Genomic DNA, 26,626 nt, shown 5'->3' with positions numbered 1-26,626 from the left:
GAGGCCGGCGACCGGCCAAAAGAAGAAAAATAGAAAAATAAAATAAAAATATTTTAAAAATTAAAAGAAACAAAAAAGAATACAAATTTACCAAACATGTTTCTATTCATTTTTTATTCCCGGAACAAGTTTACCAAACGCGTCTTTCTGGTCAAAAATTGTTTCCTAGAACATAAATAGTTTTTTCTATTTCTGTCCCCGGAACAATTTCGAGATGGATATTTAAACACGTTATATTTGTGAATAAAGTCTTTCACTTCTTTACTTGCCAAATAAAGCTTTCTCTATTTTACGTAGTAAAATTCATGATGGCCAATATTTACTCTGGAACCTTGTCTCTAGCTATACATTCAAGGGGAAAATTACTAAAAAGTCCTAAACCCATTTCACTTGTGCCAATCCAATTTAAACTTTTAAATTTAGTTAATTTAATCTTAAATCTTCTGATAATTAGCCGCTTGAGTTATTCCAAGTCAATTTTAACAAATAATCGCTAACGTGAATATCAGTTGTTTTACGCGGCATTACGGCCGACATCCACCTCATCAGAGGTGTTTTCTAGCTCTTCCTCTCTAGTCCACTAAAATGCTTCAATGATGTCGACACTTAAATTTTATTTTTTTTAATTATGATTTAATCGCACATAAAATTATGAATTAATTTTTTAACTCCCAACCAAAAATATGATTTTCTTAATTTGCTTCGCATATAGGGCATTAAGAATGTTTACATTACTAATAGTAATTATTAAAATTTTCAAAAAAAAATCATCAAAAAATTATTATTATCGTTTGAAAAAAAAAAAAAAAAAAAAAAGAGAAACGAGGTAGGGTTGGGCCTGGCCCTTCTCCTCTTCCTTCCTTTTTATTTCCCCGCACTGGCCGGCCCATCTCTTCTTCTTCCGGCCTGGCCTGCTCATCCCTTCTATCTCCTTCCTTTGGACAATGGCTCAAGGACAAAAAAGAGGAAGAAGAAGAGAGAGGGGATGCAGAGGTGGACGATACCGAGAAGGAAGGATGATGCACGTAGGAGGAGATAGAGAGGGCGAAAGAGGCAAAGACAAAGAGGACAAAATTTGGCGTAAAAAGAAGGGATAATAACACAATTAGGCCTAAACTTTGGTCCAATATACGATTTGATTTGTAAACTTTTTATTTGTTTAACGTGATCCATAAACTGTTGGTATATGTTCAATCTAATCCTTGAACTGCACGAAAATGTTCAATATAGTCCCTGATATTTCATTTGTTTAACGTAATCTCTGAATTATAGGAAAATATTTAATATAATCCGTGATATTTCAAGGGCTATATTGAACATTTTCATGCAGTTTGGGAATTGGATTGAACATATACCAAAAGTTCAATATCGTATTATACATTAAGTTAAAGTTTAGGGATTACATTAAATAAATTGAAAATTTAAGAATCAAATTACATATTAGACGAAAGTGTAGGACCATTTTTGTCAATTTCAGTAAAAAGAAGGAGAGCTCGAAGGAGAGAAAAATAGGGGGAGGAGGCAAGAAAGTGGTCTAGTTCTTCTCGTTTGGGGCTCTATGGTCTCCTTCATCTTACTCACTCCCACCCCAGCTCGGCCTCCTCAAGAACCTGTGCGTCCTCGGCCTCTACAATGACAACGTCACCATCGCCGTCGCCGTCGCCGTCGCCGAGATGCCCGAGCTGCGTCATTTGCACCTCCGGGGCAACTACTTCGCTTGGAAGATCCCGCTCGAGGATGGCCGGTGGGTGTTCCTCGAGAACCTGGCCGTCTCCGGCAACAAGCTCACGGGCGCCATCCCGCCAGAGATCGGGAACCCGACGAAGCTGCGAGAACTCTTATCTCGGGTACTAGAAGAGCCTCAAGTCTCTGGATCTGTCTAACAACACGTTCTCAGGAGAGATTCCCGAGTCCTTCCTCCCAGTTGAAGAGCACCAACCCTTTTGCATCTCTTCGGGGACAAGCTTAACGGTGAGATTCCTGAGTTCATTGCTGATTTGCCCGAGTCACAGAACGGTCATTTGCTTCTCTGTAGCCCACTGCACACCCTGTGTCTGACAAAATGTTTAAACCAAGTTGTGCCCATTTTCGTCCGATTTTTAGTTGCTTCGAATGCGTAGTAATAAGGCTCGCTTAATGGCGAGATTCCTGAGTTCATTGCTGATTTGCACGAGTTACAGAGCGGTCATTCGCTTCTCTTTAGCCCACTGCACACGCTATGTCTGATGAAATGTCTAAACCAAGTTGTGCCCATTTTCGTCCGATTTTTAGTTGCTTCGAATGTGTAGTAATAAGGCTCTCTTAATGGTGACATTTCATTAATCTCAATAATGCACGTTTTTGTCACCATAGTTTAATATGCTTTTTAGTTCTTTTCGACTCTTGCTCGGTGCTTCTATGGTGTTTGCTTGGTGAATGGGGGCGAATAGATGATGGTTAGTGATGCCCGGGTGGTCCGGCAAAGTGCGGGTGGTATACGACGGAGAAATTGCATTCAATGTTTGAGATGGCGGTCCATGACGCCTTCTTTTGTTGATTTTAAGTCTTAATGTTGAAGGTGGATGAGCTCACACGTTCTGGGGTGGATGAAGAGATTCGAGGAAGAAGGGAAAAAGAGGGAGGGGGGAGGAAAAATAGAAAGTGGGGTTGAGCTTAGTGTTGGTAAATCTGGGTTGGGCTTAGGATTGATTGAATTTGGACTCGGTTTAGGTCATGGACAGATTGTGCTTGAACCATTGAGCCCACTTATTTTATTTGTCCAGTTGATATCACTAGTCCAAACCCATAAGCCCACATCTGACCTTATATGTGGACTGGGCCCCAGGCCCGGCCCGGGTTCTTCTTAATTTAATTTAAAAATTAAGGTAAAATATATTCGTATAATTTTTTTAAATTAATTAAAAATTCAAAAATTTAAAACATCCAAAAATTCCAAAAATTCTTTAAAATAATTGGAATTCCTCAAAAGGTTTTAAAATAGTCTTTTGGATAAATTTCTCCTAAAAAATGGAAGCACTTTAATTTAGAACCATGCTCAAAATTAAACAAGCCTCTAGGACTCTACCTTATGGTTTTGATTATCCTTATAGACAAATGCCCTTATTTACGCACTTCTGATACATTGATTTTGGCTTTCTTATAGTCTAGTTAGGATTTACATTTATCTTTTTCTTTAGAGTTGGATCTTTGCTATACCATGCAATTTACTTAATGTTTTCCTTAGTTGTCGATTGTTATATTAATGATTATGCACCCACATAATCACTTCACATATTATTGGATAGGTATTAAATCAATCCATACTGCTTGATAAAAATCCTTTTTTTTTTTTTATGAACAAAATTAGGTACCGAAAAGATACTAGTTATTTAGCTAGTGTAATCAAGTCTCTAATCTTTAATTATGTAGGAAGTAAAATACACTCTTATGTCTTACTTGATTTCTAGTCAACCCAAATAAGCTTCTCATCAAAAGATTCTTATAGCATCATTTTGAATACTCAACGTCGCGGGAAGTATGGGCTTGGAAGAGCCCGCATCTAAATCATAGCTTGTAGGTCTATCATTTAATGGCTAGATTGGTTGGATTAGTAAAATATCATCAATTATGGACTCTTGTCAAGTCACATTCTACTAGTGTTTTCTATAGTGGTCCTAATTTGAAGGGACTAAGAGAGCGAGAGTCATTCGATCGAATGTATAATGTTACAGTTTCCAATCTAAGGTTCTTATTTGAGTGTCCCCACCAACTCCACCTGTAAATCGATCAATTCTCGAAAAAAGAAAAAAATTATAGAAGAGTTCCTGATCATTGTCCATGAAATTTGATAATCTTTAAAAATTTCCCATTATATTATAAGTAATAAAAAAAAAAAAAAAAAAATTCTGATATAGCAACTAAGCCCTCGAATTTACTAGCGGCGAAAATTGTTTATGTTGCAATTTCGATATATTTGTGTCACCTCTTCTTTGGCTCCTAAGATAATCTCGAGAGTTCTCCTATCCATCTAGTTGTGTAGAAATAGACTTGAGACACTCTTGATTTACGGCGCATGCTCTATGTCATAACCCTAATTCTGACTAAACATTGCACAATGAAAGTACGTGCTGGCTATTGCTCTAGTTTTGTTAGGCCATTCATTAACCCTATTGATTGATGAAACCCTAGCTTAATTAAGGGGTAAATGTCCCTAAACTAATTCTGCGTTCAATTTTGTTGAAAATTATGTTTCCTGAAAATGAATTTTCTATTTTGGATCATATTCTTGTCTATATATAAGAATTGTTTTCGTTGTGAAGAGTATCCAAGATGGAACTTCTTCGTGAATTGCACTAGAGTAATTTGAGAGTATTGAAGCCAATTAAATCTTGTGGGCAAAGATTTTGTGTAATTCCTTGATGAGGTTGGGAGATTATTCTTGAGAGATTTTGGGATTAGACATTATGATTAAGTATTGAGAAACATTATGAATGTTTGAATGACTCAAATGTGGTTATAATCTCTATTATGTCAATTGATCTATATCAAAATTCTGTCCTACTCTCCCTATAGATGTAGGTCACTCTAAGCGAACCGTGTAAATCTAATATTCGATTTATTTTCCTATTATGTTAATTTTATTATTCAATTGCTTATTTTCGCAACAAATTTCATGAGTTTTGTTGTGGAAACGAGCGGTCGAATAATAAAATAGATAGAAAAAGATAGATTGAACACTAAATTGGTTTGGTTCGATCGATGTAAATTACGTCTATGAAGAGAGCAGCCAAATTTTCCATTATAGATTAAGCGATACAATAATAATTACAACCACACTCAAATCACTAAACTACTTTCAATGTTTCCCAGCCCCTAAATACACACAGTAACTCACACAAATTTTAGCCCCATAATTTCTCACTCTCACAAAGGAAGTCATAAATCTTTCCACAAGTTTTATTGGCTTCAATACTAAAAGCTTTCTAGGCATAATTCATGAAAAGTCGCTTCTTTATTACTCTTTATATAGAACATTCACTTTTTATATATAAGTAAGAATTTGATTCAAATTAAGAAACCTTAAGAATTTGATTCAAATTAAGAAACCTTCTCCGACTGGGTGACTATTCAATTAGAAAACCTATTCAAATCAAGAAAGTTTGTTGATGCTCAAACTCGAGACATATTTTCAACAAGTCTAACAAAGGCTAACACATTAGTTAAAAGCAAGATTGGCAGTATCCGATGTTGTCGTTAGGTGATGTTAATCTAGTGCTCTTGAAAAACATAGTACCATGATCATTACCCTTTTAAGAGGGCAGCCTAACAAAAGGTGGCTAAAAACGCGTTTATCATAAATATTGTTGGGCCACACTCTTATGATGAACGGCGACGCTTCGCTGGACATGCCATATGGTGCTTTCTTCATATGAACTTGCAAAAATTGTCCGTCTGTTAATGCATGTGTCTTGTATTTCCTAAGGTACCAAGAGGCAATGTAAATTCTCATCAAGTTCAACCGATGGAGATGATCCCACATTATGTACGAGTACCATGAAATACAAGACAAGAGAATGAAAGGATTATAGATCTTCTATTGCCTTAACGTGTTCCAACGGTTACATATCTGAAATCTTAGTGCGTTTGTTACTCTTAATCTGAGTATAGTTGCAAGAATTGCATATTTTAATAATGCAACTCATCGTACTATGCATGCACATAAATTGAAGCATGATTTGGAGATAGAGGATTTTCATTCAGATTTCAGCTCTCATTGGTTATGTGAACTTTTTTTTTTTAAACTACAACTGTTACAGAATTCCAAGAAAATTTGACTTCACTAGAATTTGGTTGAATCACCGTCTATAATATCCCGAAAGATTGCTAATGTTGTAAGTGTATTCGTATTTTTCTCTTAAAACCTAGATTCAAATTGCAACCTTTTGAAGCACAAGCCTCACACCTTTGGTAATTACCCCTTGTGCGACTGTGAGATAGAAGGGTTGAAGTGTCATTTCCATTTCCATTGGAGATTAATTAGGCGGGTGCTCAAAAAATCTTGGGATACATTATTCTACATGTTGAAAAATCTAAAAAGGACTAGACACAGCCTTCTATATAAATATTGACTATTTGCTTCCCACTTGCAATAACAGAGAGGAGGCAAAACAAGAAAGAGAATGGCGGAGAAGAGTAATCTTCCTCTCTTTGAAACAAAGGTTTTCAAGAACCGCTTAATCTTCAGGTTATACACCCTCTCAATCGTCATCAGCATCTGCTTCATCTTCTACTTTAGAATCCTTCACTTGCCGGACTCCAAAACAGCTGAGAAATTGGCCTGGCTTGGAGCCCTCTTCTCAGAGCTCTGGTTCACTTTTTACTGGTTCATCGGCATCGTCGTAAGATGGAACCCTTCGTATCGCCGTACCTTCAAGGACAGGCTTTCTCAGAGGTGTCTTCTCTCTCTCCCTCTAAATCACTAATATGTCTGTTGACTTGATGGAAGAAGTTTGTATTTTTCAATACAAATTATGTGCTAGTCACTAATATGTTTATAATTTTCTCTCAGGATACACTCTCAGAAAAAAAAAAAAAATGGTGGTTGATTGTTAGCTACGATCTAATAATACCATCACTAGCGTATGAAAGCTGATATGACCTAACATCTGTCCTTAAAGAGAACAAGAAATGAATAGTATTTCTATTGAAGTCATTGCTTCGTATTCAAATTTGATAAGCTCTTAACAATGTTTTCATGAAATCTTTTAGGTACGGCAATGTTTTGCCAGGAATAGATATATTTGTGTGTACGGCAGATCCTGTGATAGAGCCACCGACCATGGTGATTAACACCGTCTTATCAATTATGGCATACAATTATCCATCGGAGAAGATGAGCCTTTATCTTTCTGATGACGGTGGTTCAGACCTAACTTTCTACGCATTACTTGAGGCTTCTCGATTCTCCAAGGAATGGCTTCCCTTCTGTCGGAATTTTAATATTGAACCAAGATCGCCGGAGGCCTATTTTAGAAAGGCCGTTGAGCCTCTAAACAATTCTCTCGGGTCCAAGGAGTGGTCCTCCATGAAAGTAATCTCTCTCTCTCTCTCTCTCTCCCCAACATCATTAAAAAAACCTTAATAGACATGCACACTTGAACCAAACAAAACCTTAATGGCAATGCCAAGAAAACCCCTCTAAATCCATATCAACATGTACTCTCATTAACTTACACAAATACCTTATTGTAACCCATCTCGAGAGAGAGAGAGAGAGAGAGAGAGAGATTTGAGATCCTTTTGGTGGCGATGCATTGCAAACCAGGTTGAGGCAAGTATGCTTCAGTTTCAAAAGACCAGTAATGAAATATTTGAACGCATCTCCACCTAAAAAGATCAGACTTATGTTGATCAAATCCTTTTGGATAATTAATCATGTAGGTTTCTCAGTAAGACTCACATAGTTAATGGTTCCGATGATATTGGTATGTGCGGGCCAAAACCCTGCAACAAATTCTGTTTTCGATCACTTCTGGTTATTGTTATTATTTTTTCCCTCTTTTTTGGAGATCATGTCTTCTGAGTTATCGAAAATATTGAACGGTAGGTATGGAAAAGCAGAGAGAGTGAGAGAGGGGAGTTTCTCTTGGAAAAATTTTCGTTGAGAGCAATGTTTGTGGCCCACGATCTTCTACGTTGAAAGAGATTTTGTTCTTTCGACAATTTCCACACTTCACTCCAAAATGGAGGACCGTGATCTTCGAATTGTAGTGTCAAGCTCGTTAAAAATAATTATTGCACAGAAACTTCCAACCTTCATATATCGACAAGAAATCGATGCCATCTACTTATTGACAAATCGCCTCCTTATTTCGGCGTTGATGGCTATGTGCCTTCAATGGGCTTGTAGCGTACTAGACTCAAAACATAAATATTCCATGAAAAGGACAATTCCTTTGTCACGTGATAGATCATGGTTTTGGATTCAAAAGACAAGGATAAAAAAAAAAGGAAAGAAAGAAAAAACACTTTAGTCTTTTATAGATCACCACTTAAAATAAGGAAAAAATTATGAATTTTCGTCCCGATACTTTTACGTTTCCTTTATTCAAGTCCCATACGTTTCTATTCATCTAATTTCATAAATTTTATAATCAAATCTCTCAAATACCAAATCCAATCAGATTCAGCTAACATGATTGGAGAACGGCGTCAAAGTATGATGCGAATAAGATATGCGGACGCACATATGGAAATTTATTTAAAAATTTAGCTAATAAAGACAACATGGGAGAATGGTGTAAATAAAAATTCAGACATATGGATGCCCGAATTGCAAATTTTTTGTCAACATCACACAATAATGTTCTTCAACTACCATGTCATTTGAATCTAGAGTGACGCTATCAACTAGGTAATTTGTTATTTACCATAGCCAATTTCAACCCAAGGTCACCCATTCCAACTTCCACATAATTGTATGAACAAAATGACACATAATTAATAAAAATCTATTTCTTTCTTTTAATGAAGAAATACATATGCCTAAGAAAGAAATTGTGCTCTTTGGTTATGCTTATCATAGAACTTATACGAGGACATGAAGAAACGCATCGAATCGGTAGCAGAGCTGGGACGGATTCCAGACGACATTCGGGAGCAACACAAAGGATTTCTCGAGTGGGACACTGCCTCGAGCCGGAGAGATCATCAAACAATTCTTCAAGTACTGCATATCTACGATAAAAAGTTAGTGTTCTAGTCTTTCTGCTACATCAATGACATGTTTCTGCTGATTCTTTTTCAGATATTAATCGATGGGAGGGACGCCAATGCCGTCGACAATGAAGGACAGCCTCTCCCTACTCTGGTGTACTTGGCCAGAGAAAAGAGACCACAGTTCCACCACCATTTTAAAGCAGGAGCTATGAATGCTATGGTAATTATATCAGCATGCAATGATTCACTAAAAACCCATATTCTTCATCAGAAAAAAAAAAAGTAAAGAACATCAAGTTGTGCAGCTTTCTTTATTTATGTATGTGAGGATCTTTCTTTGGGATCGATCGATGGTTTAAAAGACGATCATGGTGCTAATATTTCTTTTTTTTTTTTTTTCCTTTTTTCCCTGGATCAAATAGATTAGAGTCTCCTCGAGGATCAGCAACTCGCCCGTCATCCTTAACGTGGACTGCGACATGTACTCGAGCAACTCAGACTCAGTGAGAGACGCGCTGTGCTTCTTGATGGATGAAGAGAATGACGATGAGATCGGTTTCGTACAGTTCCCGCAGTGCTTCGATAACATCACGAAGAATGACCTGTACGGCAGTTCCTTGAACGTAATAATGCAGGTAAGCCACTTCCAAAGGATGTTAAATGAGATTAATGCACTGGCTTAACTATTTTATTCTATAAATTCCACATTTCCGTTAGAATTTGCCGACTGATGATCCATATTTGGTGAAACTGGACTAAAATGGGTTACCACAACTCGATTAAACTCATGAATTGAACTTGAAATCATGACTCCAAGTAAGCACATTCCCATTGGCAACTTAGTAAATTCTAATGCATGGACTGAATTATACCAAATCAAAAGGACGCCAATAGACACATTGAACATATCAAATTGAAAAGATAGGACACCTACCTTGGATGAGTGAAAACATCATAATAAGTTTTAATACATTCTACGATGATTGCAGGTGGAGATCCATGGAATGGACGATAATGGTGGACCTGGGTACATTGGCACCGGGTGCTTTCATCGGCGAGAGACACTGTGTGGGAGAAAGTATAAACGAGGAAGTAAAAGTGAGTCCTTGAGGTGGGATCACCGCCTGAGGATACAAGATAGTGCAAGTGTCCTAGAAGAAACGTGCAAACCACTAGCCAGCTGTGGTTATGAAGAGAACACTGAGTGGGGAAAGGAGGTCTCTCTCTCTCTCTCTCTCTCTCTCTACATTTGAATGTCCTAACTAGCACATATACATCATAAGAGCGAATAGTTACCAGTACACGCATACCCTTGAGTCATCCTTATGACTAACGAAATTAAAGACCTCGACTTGCTCAAAAGCTAGTCAAAACATGTTAACCAAATCAACGTTTGGCCCAAATTTTCGAGCCTTTTGAGTATTTTTCAAAATTTTCTGGAAAGAAACCTTGTCAAAGAATGGAAATGTGTGAAGAAATCAGGGAAGGTTAAGCATTCAGCACCATATTCTACAGATAACAAGAGAGCAGTGCTTTCTGTAGTCTGCTACAAACAAGAGAAAAGCAGTTTACAAGTTTTTGGAAACCGAGCTTAGATGATAAACATCTCATGTAGGAGTCTCTCTGTCATTCTGATTAAGTTCAAAGATTAAGGAACTAAAGCAATTGAGCCTCTTATATCATTCCGAATTTTGATGGAACCAAAAGCTCTGCTTATATCATAATTATTCAAAGACTGGCCTGGGCTAAGCAGCCATCAGAACTGAATTTAGGCCACACAGGCAGTCTTTCGAGCACTAGATATATGCAACCATACACATGCAAAAGCATCCATGAAAGAGTCTTGTCTGAATTGCAGATGGGTCTAAAGTATGGCTGCCCAGTGGAAGATGTCCTTACCGGTTTAGCAATACACTTCAGAGGTTGGAGATCGATCTATTTTAACCCTGAAAGGAAAGGCTTTCTAGGAGTTGCGCCCACAGCATTGTTGCAGTCTCTAGTTCAAAATAAGAGATGGTCTGAAGGTGATTTTCAAATCTTCCTATCACAGTACTGTCCCCTGGTGTATGGACATGGAAAATCCCCCTGAAGCTCCAACTTTCATATTGTGTCTGGCTGCTATGGGCGCCAAATTGCCTGGCTTCTCTGTACTATGTGACTATTCCATCTCTCTGTCTTCTCAGAGGCATCTCCTTGTTCCCCAAGGTAATTAGTTAGATAAACTTTTTCTGGGAGGACTAATCTTGATTTAATTTTTTATATGTATAATATTCTCGTGAGGTTGGTCCTGGTGGTAAAATCTCAAAAACAATTAATTCATTAAAGATAAGAAAAATTCCAGCTACACCTACACCCCCTCTATTTTAGTAGTATTACACTGACACCACCCAGAAAGTGCCAAAACCAAGCACTAATAATTTGTGCTAGCCATTTGATCAACCCTAATTTGGCTACCTGACAATACAAAACACTTGGTTGTGATAAAACCAAAGTGCAAAGTGTTGTTACTGATCAAAACAGTAAACAAGAAACAGAAAACCAGAAGCTATAGTTTTTGAATGAGGAAGAGAAGCACAGAGAAAACAGAGCACAAACTTGCGTACGTCAGTTTTCTAAGGAAACTGTCAAGTACAGGACAACTTAAACAAAAACAAAAACTGCTCACAAACCACACACACGTGCAGCATATAACTGCACCTAAACGTGCTAATTCACATCCTAGAAAATAGCAAAAAAAAATCTAAATGCACTTGGCTGTTTTTTAATAAAAAAAAACAGAGGAAAACAGAGTAAAAAAAAAAACAAAACAGAAAACAGCAACTGAGACATTATAATCCAACACAAAGGCATCCGCATAATCTTTGATATAAATTGTCATTTGCTAGAGCTAACAGTTTCCTGCACATCAGATATTAAGTCAGTGGAGCTTCCCATTCATCTACCTCTTTATGGCGACTAGTGCATACAGTGCCGGAGAATTCATATGGTGTGGAGGCACTCTTCATGGCTGGTGGAATGACCAGAGAATGTGGGTCTATAAGAGAACAACTTCCTACCTCTTTGGCTTCTTGGACAACATTTTGAGACTGCTGGGTATTTCCAAGTCTGCCTTCGTCGTCACTGCAAAAGTGGCAGATGATGATGTATCCAAGAGGTACGAACAAGAGCTTATGGAGTTTGGTGCACCCTCTCCTATGTTCACAATCCTAACAACCCTTGCTTTCCTCAATGCGTTAAGCTTCATTGGAGTTTTACTGAAGTTAGCAATGCATGGTCAGACTCTAGACCAGTTGGCTATGCAGATCGTATTGTGCGGTTTGCTAATCTGTCTCAACCAGCCTCTATATGAAGGGATTTTCATACGGAAAGACAAGGCAAAAATGCCCTCCTCGGTGGCATATAAATCTGCAGTCTTTGCTCTAGTACTCTGTTCTTTAGCCTATGTATAATCTACCATCGCATTGTATTGGCTAGAAGTCACCGAAACTTCATGAATATTTATATCACCCACCAGACGTGGTACAAAGTAGGATGCCATCCGGACCAGTAAGAGAAAAACTTCTGCTGCTGTTGCTATGTACTAGCTTGTGTAGTCTTTGTCATTTCCATTACTGCTGATCTCAATGTTAATATCGTACAAACTACATGTTGAGACCTCATTCTTCTTACCTAGAGAAATCACCAAACATCTCTTATTTCGCCAGATATTTGTTAAAATAGACCAGTTACGGAAGTGCTAGAAGCCACACACTCCAAGGCGATGGCTTAACAGAGGTTATCGGCAGATTCAACGTAGCTGTTAAGTTCTTGATATTAGCCAAAATGGAATCAGAGCACATAAGTTATTTAACACCTGGAGGTTGAAACTTATGAACACCTTCTGCTCTGGTTCCACTTCCTTCACACCTATACACTTAAAGAAGCAGTTGCTTTCTCAAAACTTGTTGACAGCAAACTACATTACTAAGAGGAGCAGAGGAAAATGATTCTGTGCTTGGTAGCAGAAATATGGCAGGACCCACCTGATGCTGAGGTTGCAATTAACTAAGCCCTGGCAATTACTAGTCCCGGCGATTTCACTAAATCTGTTCACGTGGCGATTTCAATAAATTTATTTCACCCACTTTTGCCTCATGAGACCCTCCCTACAGCTCTCCTTTTTATCTAATCATATTGATATAGATTGGAAATACCTTTTGACTAGTTCTGACTAGACATGCACGATGAAAGTGCGTGCTGGCTGTTGCTTTAGCTTTGGTAGGCCATTCATTGATCCTATTGATGTGTTAAAGAAAACATTCTCTACGTGATTTTGAAGATTGACAAAATTTATCCTGAATAAAGACCTTGATTCTAATAACAAATGCTTTCAGGTAGAAAGTCTAATTGGATATGATTAGACATTTTCAATCAAAACCAAAGTTGTAGCAATTGGTTGGATTTCCTGCCTTATATAAGGGGTTTCAAAAGGAAAGCCTTCCCAATATCTCTAAGAGATTCAACCTTCCTGGAATAATATACTTGAAACGAAAATATTCTTTTCAAGATGAAGCACTCAACTTATGGAAATCCAAACTGTTGTCTATGAAGCACAGACATGTTGCCGGTGTTTCCGTGTCGTGTCTGACATGTGTCAGAGCATGTCGAACACGTTGACACGCTTGGACACGGTTGGACACGCGGTCAACGCGTGTCGGATTTTCCGATACATGATCAACTTTTGGACACATTTCGACACGCGTGTCCGGAAGACAATAGAGGGTGGAGGCGAGGGCGAGGGAGCATAAATGAGGCCACAAGCGACGGCAAGAGACGGCCGAAGAAAGAGTATAGACTGAGGCAAGGGCCGCCACTGTGATGCTAGCATGGATCGACGACGAGCTGCAGCTGTGAGGAAGAGGAGAGGAAGGCTCGTGCACCAAGGAGGAGAGGAGAAGGATCAAGAGGAAGAGGAGAGGAAGGGGGTCGTGCGGCGAGTGGCGAGGAGGAGGAGGTAAAGGAGCTAGGGTTTTTAATAAGAAACTCAAAAATAATAAAAAGAAAGGGAGACTCGGATGGGATGATGGGCGTGACTTTTAATTTTTTTGCGGGGGGGGTTTGGGTGTGTGGAAGTGACAGGAACATCCTGTGTGTCAGGTGGTGGGGAGAGAAAGAAAAATAAATTTGGGGATGTGGGGAAATTTGGGGGCGGTGGGAAATGGAGGATGGTGGGGAGGGAAAGAAAATTAAATTTTGGGGTGGGAGGAAATGGACAAAGGAAAGAAGAGAGTGGGAGTGGACCTAGTGGAGATTTTTTTTTTTTAATCGGAAAAATAAATAAATGAGATTAAAAATAATTTCGAAAAATAAAAGTAATGAATTTGAATTAATTTAATTAAAAATAAAAATATTCATTTAATATATAACATGTTTCAATATATTGAAATTCTCAATTTTTAAGAAATGACGTGTCGACGTGTCACGTCGTGTCGCGTCGCGTGTCAGTACTACCTAAACCGTTGTATGAGCGGCAGAATCTATGGGAAGCATCATCTTCGGCGATCTTGAAATAATTAGAACTTCTAAATAAGATCCAGGCCAACGAGTAGAATGGCTAGATAAGTCTCCTACAGATATGTCTAACAGTTAGCTTGGACTAGGAGGAGTATAAGAAGAGGTCTCAAAGCTGAAAGAATTATCACATCTAAGAGAATCAAAGTTTTTAATCTCAAAATCTAAAGAGTGTTTTATGATCTAATACATTCATTTCTGTGAACGACATTGTATAATCTCCTAGAGGTTAAGAGTGTGGGAGAAGTTATTCACACAAGCTTGAGTATTCATAGCTCAGATATGCTAGAACCATGTAATACATGACAAAATTAAAGGTTTAGTTATAAACTATCTCAAAAACATGTACATCACAAATATGGATCTTCCATCGCTTTAATGTGTTCCAATCATTACATATATAGAATTTTGTTGCGGTTGTCACTCTTAATTTTGAGCATAGTTGCGAAGTATTGGATAATTTAATAATGCGATTCATCATCATCAGGAGATAGAGAATTCGTCCAAATTTCAGTTATGGCTAATTACATAAACATTGTTCCTCCAACCACGGCTGACTAATATATTGCTCCAAGAAAATTTGACTTCAATACCATTTGGTTGAATCACCGTCTATCAAAAAAAGAAAAAAGAAAATCTAGCCACGGCCTTCTATATAAATATTGCCTGATCGCTTCACACACTTGCCAGAAAGGAGGACAAGAAAAAACAAAAAATGGGAGAGAAGAGTAATCTTCCTCTCTTCGAAACAAAGTCAGCCGACAACCGCTTCATCTTCAGATTATACACACTTTCCATCTTCATCAGCATCTGCTTCATCTTCTACTTTAGAATCCATCACTTGCCAGAGTCCAAAGCAGCTGAGAAGTTGGCCTGGCTTGGAGCTTTCTTCTCTGAGCTCTGGTTCGCTTTTTACTGGTTTCTCACCATCATCATAAGATGGAACCCTTCGTATCGCCACACCTTCAAGGACAGGCTTTCTCAGAGGTGCTCTCTCTCTCTCTCTCTCTCTCTCTCTCTCTGATGGAAGAAGCTAATGTTTTTCAACCTTAAAAGTCTTGACCTGTCGGTTTTGAGAAAATAATGTGCTAAGCATCAATACCTCGACAATTTTTTCTTAGGATACGCTCTTCAAAAATATACTTGAAATTTTCGGTATGATGTATTGGCCTTGGTCTCATAAAACCATCACAGGAACGAAACTTAGCGTGCAAAAACTGAACCGAGGCACTGATTGTCCTTTAAGAGGAACAAAAGAAAAAAAAAATCTTTCTGATGTAATCGTTGTATGAGATTTGAATTTAGTCTTTTAGTAACAATATATTCATGAACTATTTTAGGTACGAGGGGATTTTTCCTGGATTAGACATATTTGTGTGTACAGCAGATCCTGTAATAGAGCCACCAACCATGGTGATCAATACCGTCTTGTCAATCATGGCATACAATTATCCACCGGAGAAGATGAGCATCTATCTCTCTGACGATGGTGGTTCGGACCTTACTTTCTATGCATTACTTGAGTCTTCTCAATTCTCCAAGAAATGGCTTCCTTTTGCCGGAAGTTCAATGTTGAACCAAGATCCCCGGAGGCCTATTTTAGAAGTGCTGTTGAGCCTCTAAATGATTGTCTCTGGTCCACGGAGCTGTCCTCCATTAAAGTAAGCACATCTCTCTCTCTCTCTCTCTCTCTCTCTCTCTCTCTCTCTCTCTCTCATACTGTGCCATTTTTTTAGTAAAATATTTATGACTATCATCTATATGTGTGATTTTAGCTAAATTAGCAATCAAAAAGCCGATTAACTCCATATCTACATGTACACTTCAACTATACAAAAGCCTACTCTAATTAACTAAACTAGCAACACCCAAAACACCACATCATGATTGGTTTCAAGATAGATAAGTTCCACACCAAAAAATCATCAGAGTTGGTACCTATTTTTTGAAAACAAGAGCCGAAAAAGTCGACTCTGAAATTTATCTCAAACCGAACTAGCTGACCTTTTCTTTTTCATTTATTTAGTAACTCAATCATATATATTTTGTAATTGTAATGTAAAAATTTCCCAAAAATTAACATAACACCGAGAACTAGAAAAGAAAGCATAAAGTTCTTAAGAGATTGAGGGGAAGTTCTCGGGTAAACTGAAGGTTCCCCTTATAGAATCAAGAACTGAACCATTGAAGGCTGGTTCCCAAATTTTTCACCCAGGATCAAACTAATCCTCATGTACATCGGCCCAAAACCAGTTGAATAAGACTAATTCAGTTCGGTTCTAGAATGGAACCGTCCCCGTTGCTTGTATCAACATGTACTCTTAACCTACACAAGGCAGTTTTGTAACCTATCCTCTCTCTCTCTCTTGCGCATTTATTCCAAAGCATGTTGAGGCATGCATGCCTCAGTTTCAAAGCCTAGCATTAGAATATTTGAACACGTCTCCACCTAAACGATTGTGAGACTTTAGGGTATGGTCCATGGTAGACAACAAGTTTATCAACGATTTAAAACTAGTTTTACCAAGTCCACCATCGATTTAATATGTTGCTAGCGCATCAAAAAACACGCAACGCGTTGCTACTTGCCAAATAATTTAGTCTCTGCTAGGACACAAAGCTCCCATTTTTAAAACCCTAAGAGGTTGAAAAGATCGCCTGATAGGTTTCTTGAATCTAGCGGGCTAATTTGTGGGGAGCTATTCATCCTTTTCTATTTGCGTAGTGCTATAAGACACTGAAGACTATGGTCCTGCACTCTTCTTCTTCTTCTGTTCTTAGCCTTTCAAGTGCCATTTGTCTCCTTTGGCCACCTTCTCGAAAACACGTTAGATGATCTGTAAACTTTACGTTGATCAGCTCTATCTACATAATTGATGATGTGAGCGTCAAGGTGAGACTCGCATGATTGATGGTCCAAATGATATCGGTTCACATCATTTCATAAATCATGTAATGACTTCTTTTTTGGAATTTACCTTCTCTTTTTGGAGATCTCACCTTCTCAGTTATCCAAAACGTTGAATGGCAGTTATATGAAAAGACATTTTATTCGCGAAGATTCCATTCTCACAAGATCTGTCAGAGAGAGAATCATTTGTTCTCATCGTCGTTCTCATTGAGAACGATGTTTAGGGCCCATTATATTCAACTTCACATGAGAGTTTCTTTTGACAAATTCCACACTTCACTAAAAAACAGTGGCTGGACAGAAGCTTTTAACCTTACGATATCGACAAAAAGCTAGTGCCATCTACTTGACATCAAATTAATGCTTTTGTCAGCATTGAAAGGTACATCTTGGACGGGATTCGAGTGTCGTATACTCAAATTACATAGATTTCTTTAAAAAAAAAAAAAAGCATTGCTTTTGTGGCCTCGTAAACCATGGTTTTGGATTCATTTGAAAAATACATTAAATGTGTCGTAATTTTTGTATGATGCCCACTTTGTTGTTAAAACTTAAATAGCAAACTAGAGAAAAAATTATATTAAGTACTTCCAACGATAGAAAAATTTACGGTCAAAAGTCCTTTTTTAATTAAATGTTTACTCCTACGTGGCATTTTAATCATAAAAAAAAGGGGTACAACGTAGACAATGAGGTGAAGGAAAAAGCTTCAAATCTTTTGCTCAAAAGACTGAGATCTCTTACAAGTGACTCGCTAGCTCAAATTACAATTTAAAGCTCAGTTCTCGGAGAGAAAAAATTGAAATCTTCTGCCAGGGTTTAATCAAATTCAAGATTTTCTTGGATTTCTAAGCCCACAATAATAGTAATAATCACATTTGTCTTCACTTTATTGGAACGAATTTAAGTCTCTTATCCCGCTTCTGCTCTCTATTGCAATAATCAGCTCTTAATTTTGAGAGAAACAGATTATGGTCTGAAAAATTTAGGAAAAGGCTTGACTGTTTGAATTAGGGTTTATATTTGGGGTAAAACATGCAAAAGACTGTCATATGGGATATTAATGCTAACTAAGCATGCCGATGAATCACGCCAGTTAGGGAAATTGATAAAATATTACCATCTTTACTTTTTGACAAGTGACACTTAAGTGATTAAAAAAAATTAATATCAAAGTGAACATTATACAAAAGTTATGATATCTGTAATGTCTTTTTCCTATAGGAAGTAAAAAGGAAAAAAAAAAAAGGACTTCAATCCATCCAAAGATTACTTAAATCAAGCAAAAAAAAAAAAATGTATGAGTTTCGTCTTGGTACTTTTATGTTTTACCTAATCAAATCCTTCTATTTTCATAAATTTTCCGTAAAATACATCAGATATTAAATCCCATTAAATCCGGCTTATATGTATGGAGGATGATGCCAAAATATGCTATGGATAAAATACACAGATTCTACTATGGACCAATGTTGAAGAAAGTAGCCCTAGACAACGTCACAATATGATGTGAATGGAATTTAGCCAATACCTATCCTGGAAAAATTTTGTCTCTGTCAAAGCATAACATCGTCCAACGGCAACGTCACAGTGATATTTGGCAAGATATAGTGTCCAATAGACTGGGTTAAGAAAATTGCGGAAGTAAAGGAACTTGATTAGATAAATTAAAAGTGCGGGAACAAAAAGTAAGTTTCGAATATTGGATACAGGAAAGAGATCATTGGAAACAATGAAGGATTGAATTTTAGGGACTGGAATTCCAAAGTAATGTGTGACATACCATTCCCAATTTCAACCCAAGGTGACTCATTCCACCTTCCACATAACTGTATGAAATAAATGATATATAGCAAAACTTGACAGAACTTTGCCCTTGGGTTATGCTTATGACAGAATTTATACGAGGACATGAAGAAACGAATCGAAACAGTAGCAGAGTTGGGACGGATTCCAGATGACATTCGCAAGCAACACAAAGGATTTCTTGAATGGGACACTGTCTTGAGCCAGAGAGATCATCAAACAATTCTTCAAGTACCATGCATCTACTTTAAAAGATTAACGTTCTAATCTTTTGGCAACATTAATGACATGCTTCTCCTGATTCTTCAGATAGTGATCGATGGAAGGGATCCCATGGCAGTGGACAGTGAAGAACAGCCTCTACCAACTCTGGTGTACTTGGCCAGAGAAAAGAGACCACAATACAACCACCATTTCAAAGCAGGAGCTATGAATGCTCTGGTAATTCTCAACATACTGTACTCATACACATGATTCACTCAAAGCCCTATTTTTCATCACCAAGAAAAGTGAAGAACATCAACTTCCACACAGATTTTTCTATTTATGTATGGGAGGATCTTGCCCTTGGATCGATTTGAGGGCTTAAAATACGATATCGGTGCCAATCTTTATGTTATTTTTCTGAAAAAAAAAAAAAAAGATCAGGGTCTCATCGAGGATCAGCAACGCACCCATCATCCTTAATGTGGACTGCGACATGTATTCAAACAACATGGACTCGGTGAGAGATGTACTGTGCTTCTTCATGGACGAAGAGAATGGTGATGAGATTGGTTTCATACAGTTCCCACAGACCTTCGATAACCTCACGACCAATGACCTATACGGCAGTTCCTTTGATGTAATAAACAAGGTAAGCCACTTCAAAAGGATTTCAACACAACACTGTCCCTTAACGTGCTATATGTCATATGTGCTTAATGCGCTCGCTTTATGTTCAATTCTATTGATTCTACCAGTTCCATTAGAATATGCAGTCTGATACACCATATTTAATAAACTGCACTAAGATGGGTAACCATGACTCAATTGAACTCGTGAAGTGAACCTGAAATCACAAGTCCAAGTCAGCACATACCCATTGGCAACTCAGCAAATTCCAATGCGTGGACTAACATGAAGCTAATTAAAAGGAGGCCTATAGACTCTATTGGACATATTAAATTGAAGGGACAGGACAAGTACATTGGGTGCGTGAAGATACCATAATGACTTTTAGTACATTCTACGATGATTGCAGGTGGAGCTCCATGGTATGGACAATAATGGCGGACCTCCATACATCGGCACCGGGTGCTTTCATCGGAGAGAGACACTGTGTGGGAGAAAGTATAGACGGGGAAGTAAAAGTGAGTCCTTGAGGTGGGATCACCACCAGAGGATACAAGATAGTGCAAGTGTCCTAGAAGAAACATGTAAACCACTAGCCAGCTGTGGCTATGAAGAGAACACCGAGTGGGGAAAGGAGGTCTCTCTCTATCCCTCCCTCTCTCTCTCTCTCTCTCTCTGCCCTTGCCCCCCTCCCTCCCTCCCTCCCTCCCCCTAAATTTTCGACCCTTTTGAGTATATTTCAAAATTTTCTGTAGAGAAACTTAGTCAAAGAATGGAAATAGGGAAGAAAGCAGAGAAGGTTAAGCATTCAGCACCATATTCTATATATAACAAGTGAGCAGTGCTTTCTATAGTCTACAACTAACAAGCTCAAAGCAGTTTATAAGTTCACGGAAACTGAGCTTAGATGATAAACCTCTCATGTAAGACTATGTCATTTTGATTAAGTGCAAAGAACAAAAAACAAAAGCAAATGAGTCTCTTATATCATTCCAGATTTTGGCGCAACCAAAAGCTCTGCTAATATTATATTATTCAAATACTGGACTGGAAATTCAGCCATTGGAACTGAAATATGCCACACAGGCATGCTTTCCAGCACTATAAATATGCAAATACACTCATGCAAAAGCATCCATGAAACAAATCTTTTCTGAATTGCAGATGGGTCTAAAGTATGGATGCCCAGTGGAAGATGTCCTTACCGGTTTTGCAATCCACTGCAGAGGTTGGAGATCGGTCTATTTCAACCCCGAAAGGAAAGGCTTTCTAGGAGTTGCTCCCACGACATTGTTGCAGTCCCTAGTTCAACATAAAAGATGGACTGAAGGTGATCTCCAAATCTTCCTGTCACAGTACTGTCCTCTGTTGTATGGACATGGCAAAATCCCCCTGAAGCTGCAACTCTCGTATTGTGTCTACTTGCTATGGGCGGCAAATTGCTTGGCTTCTCTGTACTATGTAACTATTCCATCTCTCTGTCTACTCAGAGGCATCTCCTTGTTCCCCAAGGTAATTAATTAGATGACTTTCTTTTGTGAGAAAACTAATTCTGATGCCTCAACCTTCCACAGGTATAAATAAATGTACACGTAACATTAGTCCTAGAGCTAAAATCTCAAAACAATCAAGTCATTAAACATTAGATAAATTCCAGCTATACCCCCTCCATTATAGTAGCACTACACTGACACCACCCAAAAAGTGTCAAAAGCAAGCACTTATAACTTGTGCTAGCCATTTAATCAACCCTGATTTGGCCACTTGACGGTGTAAAACACTTGGCTATGATATAACCATAGTGCAGGGGCATCCACATAATCTTTGCTTTAAAATGTCCTTTGCTACAGCTAATAGCTTCTTGCACCATCAGGTTTCAAGTCAGTGGAGCTACCCATTCATCTATACCATTATGGCAACTAGTGCATACAGTGCTGGAGAATTCGTATGGTGTGGAGGCACTCTTCGCGGTTGGTGGAATGACCAAAGGATGTGGCTCTATAAGAGAACAGCTTCCTATTTCTTTGCCTTCTTCGACAACATTCTGAGGCTGCTGGGTACTTCCAAGTCTGCCTTTGTCATCACTGCGAAAGTGGCAGACAATGATGTATCAAAGAGGTATGAGCGAGAGCTTATGGAGTTTGGTGCACCCTCTCCTATGTTCACAATCCTAACTACCCTTGCTTGGCTCAATGCGTTGAGCTTTATTGGAGTTTTACTGAAGTTAGCAGTGCATGGTCAGACTCCAGACCAGCTGGCTATGCAGATCATATTGTGCGGTTTGCTGGTCTGTGTCAACCAGCCTATATATGAAGGTATTTTCTTACGAAAAGACAAGGGAAAAATGCCCACTTCAGTGGCATATAAATCTGCAGTCTATGCTCTAGTAGCCTGTTCTTTAGCCTATGTATAATCTACCATGCACTGTATTGGCTAGAAGTTGCCAAAACTTCATGAATATTTATATCACACACTAGACATGATACAAAGTAGGATGCCATCAGGAAGGACCTGATGTGAAAAACTTTCTGCTGCTATTGCTCTGTCCTATTTTGTGTAGTCTTTATCATTCCTATTATTGCCATCTCAATGTTACTATTGTATTGTTCAATCAAAGCGAAAATGTTGAGACCTCGTTCTTCTTACCCAGAGAATCACCAAACATCTCTTAGTTTGCCAGATACATTTTCTAGAAAAGAAAATAGACCAATTGCGGAAGTACGAGAAGCCATATACTACAAGGCGATCGTTTAACAGAAGTATTGACAGACTAAATATAGCTATGGAATAAAAAATCACGACTTCAAGTTCTTGATATTAGCCAAAATGAAGACAGAGCAACCTAAGTCAATTTAACACCTGTAGGTCGAAACTTATAAACACATGCTGCTCTGGTTCCACTTCCTTCACACTTTGACATGTACAGAAGCAGTCGCCATAGACAGTTGCTTTCTCAAAACTTGTTGACAGCCAAGCCAACATCTAACAGGAGCAGAGAAAAATAATTATGTGCTTGACGGCAGAGCTATCGTAGGACACACCTGAAGGTGAGATTGATTCGAATAGACATCGGTTTTGCTCGCTTTGGCACCGAGTGAAGCCAATCCCGCTGAGTGTAGCCTTTCATTACGAGGAGCGATCCATGTTTTAGTACGAAAGAGTGCTGATCGGGGTCATGGCTCTTCCTTAGTCGCTTGCTCTTCGGCTCATCACCAGATGCTTAAACCCAAAATGGTTTTTTTTTTTTTTTTTGTAAGCAAAAACAGAAGTAAGATAGGAAAAGAAGGCAGTCAACTTTAAAATCAACAACCATTGAACAGAGCAAAATCAAAATACATACGGAAGTACAATTTTAAAATGAATATCGAAAATGAATATTTAGCATTTCCAACAAAATGAAAAAGCCAGTGTGGTTTGAGCGTGACTACTTGCATAAACCAAAGATGTGCTTGAGTTATACCTGGAGACATTTTACTGGGTTTTTTCTTTAGCAAAAATTCACGTTCGCATCCAAACGTAACTGAGGCGATTTCTGGGGTGGGTCCATAGAGCACCTCGTCATCGGAATGCCAAGACACATAATCATTGTTACCGTCGTATCGGTTTAGGACCAAGCTATTGAATCTACTTCCAGGACGAGCTTTATGGACCTTCAAAAGAAACCGATAAACCGTCATAACATCAATCACTTCAAGAAATGTGAAGACACTGAAATAGACTTAAAAGCCGAATCACTCGGCTAAGGAACATTACAAGCTCAAAGGCATCCTTACTGCATCCAAGATGTCCTTGAGTGGAGGGAAATCGTCCCAAGAATAAGCACGAGGCGAGTGCCCGTTATAGCTGATCGCCGGCAATCCTTCCGCCGCTACATAACACGAATCTCTGGGCTGCAAAAAGACCATCCCATTTACATTCAGAACGAAAAGAACCCATGAACATGGAACCACGGTCGAATGAGAGTGTCAAGACAATCACTGTAGCGACAAAGAACACGTGAAATTCAATAATTACGATCTCTCATTCATGCTTTTCCGACCACACCATCGAAAGCTGCCACCACCACCACCACGACAAGCAGACGCGCGCGCGCGCTCGCGCAGTAACAGAGGAAAGACCTGGACGAGATTGCGACCGAAGATGCGGAGAGTGGGTCGGGACCAAGGGACGTGCTTGTTGAGGTAATCGAACCATGCCCACGACTGCTCCGCCGGGAAGAAGCGGGGCACGTGGAAGACCTCGCTCCCATGCCCAAGATCGAAGCTTTTCCCCTTCCTCACGCTCTCGCTCGGGTCGAACTCCGAAGGGCTCGACGTCGACGGTGCCGGGTCGGCGTTCGCCGTCAGTTTGCGCATCAAGCTGTTCATGTCTCCCCGCCGGCGGAGCTTCTCCGTCGCCGGCGAAGTTCACGGAGACTCGCAGAGAAAGTCGAGCTCTTTAGACCGGGAGAATCAACAGTGAATCTTCCACCGCCGCTTGCCATTGCCATCTCTTATTTCTTTTTCTTGCCTTCCTATTCCCAAGTCTTTATTTTCCTATACTATGGTTGGAAATAATTTTCAGAAATTTTGTTTTGAGGGCATGAAATATGTTTGTACTGATTTTCATTTTCATGCTTATTTCATGCCTAGGACATGAGGAATTTCTTTTTTTGAACGTAAGGACATGAGGAAATTACTTATTACTTTTACTCAAGAATTTGAAAATATAAAAATTAGGTATAAGTGTACTCCAAATCTTAAAACTTATTGGAAAAGTGCAATTAAGTCTTAAATCTTCAAAAAGCAAAATTAAGTCCTAAAATTTATAATGAAAGTACAATCGAATTATAAAACTTTCAAAAAATGCAATAAAGTTTTGAAATATTAAATTGGATAAGTGTATTAAAAGTCTTAAAACTTAACATAATAATGCAATTGAATTCTAAAATTTTAAAAAGGTGCAATAGTGTAATTAAGTTTTAAAATTTGTAATAAAAGTACAATTGAATTCTAAAATTTTCACCACCCGCGAGGGTGGCTCCGGGGTAGGCTCCAGGACTTTCACGTTGGAGGCCGGAGTTCAAGCTCTGCGACGCAAGTGGTAGGGAGGCAAGTGGAGATACTTGGCGACTTACAGGGTGCGTGGGTGGTGGTTTTTACGTGCCTCCCAGGAGTTTACTCCCGTCGTCATTCTGTGCGGGGTTCCTAGGTCACAAAACAAAAACAAAAAATCCTAAAATTTTCAAAAAGTGTCATCAACAAAGGTTTTGATTTGATGAATTTGATAAGTTTTAAAACTTAATTGCACTTTTTAAGACTTGATTGCATTTTTGTGACAAGTTTTAGAACTTAATTGCATTTTTTAAAAGTTTAAGAATTAAATTGTACTTTGTTGACAAATTTTAGGAGTTCTAATGCATTTATCTCATATCAAATTGGTTCAATCGAGTCCTTCTATTTATTTATTTATTCATTTTTTGGTGACCAAACTTCTTCTATTTATTGTACTACTTTCATGATGAGTTTTTAAACTTAATTGTATTTTTTTTAAATTTTAAGACTCAATTATACTTAACTATATTGTCAAATTGCAAATGGGCTTAAACTATGGGTGCACGGTGGAAGACGTGCTTACTGGTTTATCGATGCAATGCTGAGGTTGGAGATCAGTCTATTTCAAACCGGAAAGGAATGGCTTCATGGGAGCCGCTCCCACGACGTTGTTGCAGTCCCTAGTCCAACATAAGCGATGGTCCGGGGGCGATTTTCTGAGCTTGAATTGCCAAGAAAAGGAAATCTTTACAATGTGAAAAAAGAAAACTATTTACACAGAATCAGCTTCAGGATGGCAAGGCCGGGCAAATCAAGCAGTGGCGAAAGAGCTAATCCCCCTCCAAAAACTTCTATTTCCATTCGAATCGGGTGCATGAAAAAGATGAACCGTTTGAAGAAAAATGCACCTCGAATCCCAGGTTATCTGAGACAAAGTTCGATCAAGAATGCCTGGAAAATGGCTGCGACAACGGCATCCATACAACATTCATCGGCTGACTCCTGGAAAGGAAATCGGCGTGATGATCTTGACAGTATCTTCCACAAGAAAAGAAAATTCACAAACAAGAAAGGGTCAGAGAGAGAGAGGGAATTGCGGTTACCAGATTGTTTGAAAGAACTGGTTTTTCTCTTCTTCTTTTTGGGTGTTTCTCTTGGAAGCCTTGGTTTTCGTGGGAGAGAAACCAGAGGAACAGGACAGGTAAGTCCCTCCTATTGAACGCCGAAAGAGGAGAGGACTTCGCGGGCTTTCATCGGTCAGCGCCAACCGCCAACCGCCAACCGCAACATGTTCCTTTTTGCTCTTCGTGCATTTGTGGTTCCCAAACGTAGGATCACAGATGATCATCAGAAGAGGGACTGATCATAATTACCACTCGGATTTGCTTTTCGTCTTTCGCCCATCGGCAAGGCCATTTGACAAATCTCAGCGGCGATTCAATTGAGAAATTTTTTACCCGAGCCGAAATGTGGACTAGTGCAATTGATTTTGTATTTCTAGCATTATCTTTAGAGATTTTATTCTATAAATTCCACATTCCCGTTAGAATTTGCTGACTGATGATCCATATTTTGTGAAACTGGACTAAAATGGGTTACCACAACTCGATTAAACTCATGAATTGAACTTGAGATCACAACTCCAAGTAAGCACATTTCCATTGGCAACCCAGCAAATTCTAATGTGTGGACTGAATTATACCAAATCAAAGGACGCCAATAGATATATTGAAGATATCAAATTGAAAAGATAGCATAACTACCTTGGATGAGTGAAGACATCATAATAAGTTTT

General features: G+C 38.6%; 2 protein-coding genes and 1 pseudogene across 2 annotated transcripts; 2 read left to right on the top strand and 1 right to left on the bottom strand.

Annotated features, from left to right (window-relative positions):
• The first annotated feature begins 6,117 nt into the window (after positions 1 to 6,117).
• On the top strand, positions 6,118 to 12,341 carry LOC104445581 (cellulose synthase-like protein E6). The gene is given in 9 exon segments (XM_039314064.1): positions 6,118 to 6,430; positions 6,748 to 7,069; positions 8,564 to 8,704; positions 8,786 to 8,917; positions 9,120 to 9,332; positions 9,687 to 9,914; positions 10,556 to 10,775; positions 10,778 to 10,902; positions 11,607 to 12,341. Coding segments are annotated over 9 exon segments (2,193 nt in total). The 5' UTR covers positions 6,118 to 6,158; the 3' UTR covers positions 12,147 to 12,341.
• A 2,578-nt stretch (positions 12,342 to 14,919) lies between these two features.
• LOC104445580 lies at positions 14,920 to 22,393 on the top strand (annotated as a pseudogene).
• A 53-nt stretch (positions 22,394 to 22,446) lies between these two features.
• LOC104445579 (DNA oxidative demethylase ALKBH2) lies at positions 22,447 to 24,307 on the bottom strand. The gene is made up of 4 exons (XM_039314066.1): positions 23,917 to 24,307; positions 23,572 to 23,688; positions 23,259 to 23,448; positions 22,447 to 23,017 (listed from the first exon to the last, which is right to left on the bottom strand). The coding sequence occupies exons 1-4, from the start codon at positions 24,163 to 24,165 to the stop codon at positions 22,824 to 22,826; spliced, it is 750 nt and encodes a 249-aa protein (XP_039170000.1). The 5' UTR covers positions 24,166 to 24,307; the 3' UTR covers positions 22,447 to 22,823.
• Positions 24,308 to 26,626: the final 2,319 nt, after the last annotated feature.

The sequence above is a fragment of the Eucalyptus grandis genome, chromosome 5, assembly GCF_016545825.1.
Source record: "Eucalyptus grandis isolate ANBG69807.140 chromosome 5, ASM1654582v1, whole genome shotgun sequence".
NCBI lineage: Eukaryota > Viridiplantae > Streptophyta > Magnoliopsida > Myrtales > Myrtaceae > Eucalyptus > Eucalyptus grandis.
This window is presented reverse-complemented; position numbering and strand designations above follow the sequence as displayed.

Excerpts from the sequence above, each read along its gene's own strand:
- LOC104445579 (XM_039314066.1), bottom strand. The coding sequence starts at position 24,165 with ATGAACAGCTTGATGCGCAAACTGACGGCGAACGCCGACCCGGCACCG. Across the intron at positions 23,689-23,916 it reads TCGGTCGCAATCTCGTCCAG|CCCAGAGATTCGTGTTATGT; the intron begins GTCTTTCCTCTG and ends GTCTTTTTGCAG. Across the intron at positions 23,449-23,571 it reads TCAAGGACATCTTGGATGCA|GTCCATAAAGCTCGTCCTGG; the intron begins GTAAGGATGCCT and ends TTTCTTTTGAAG.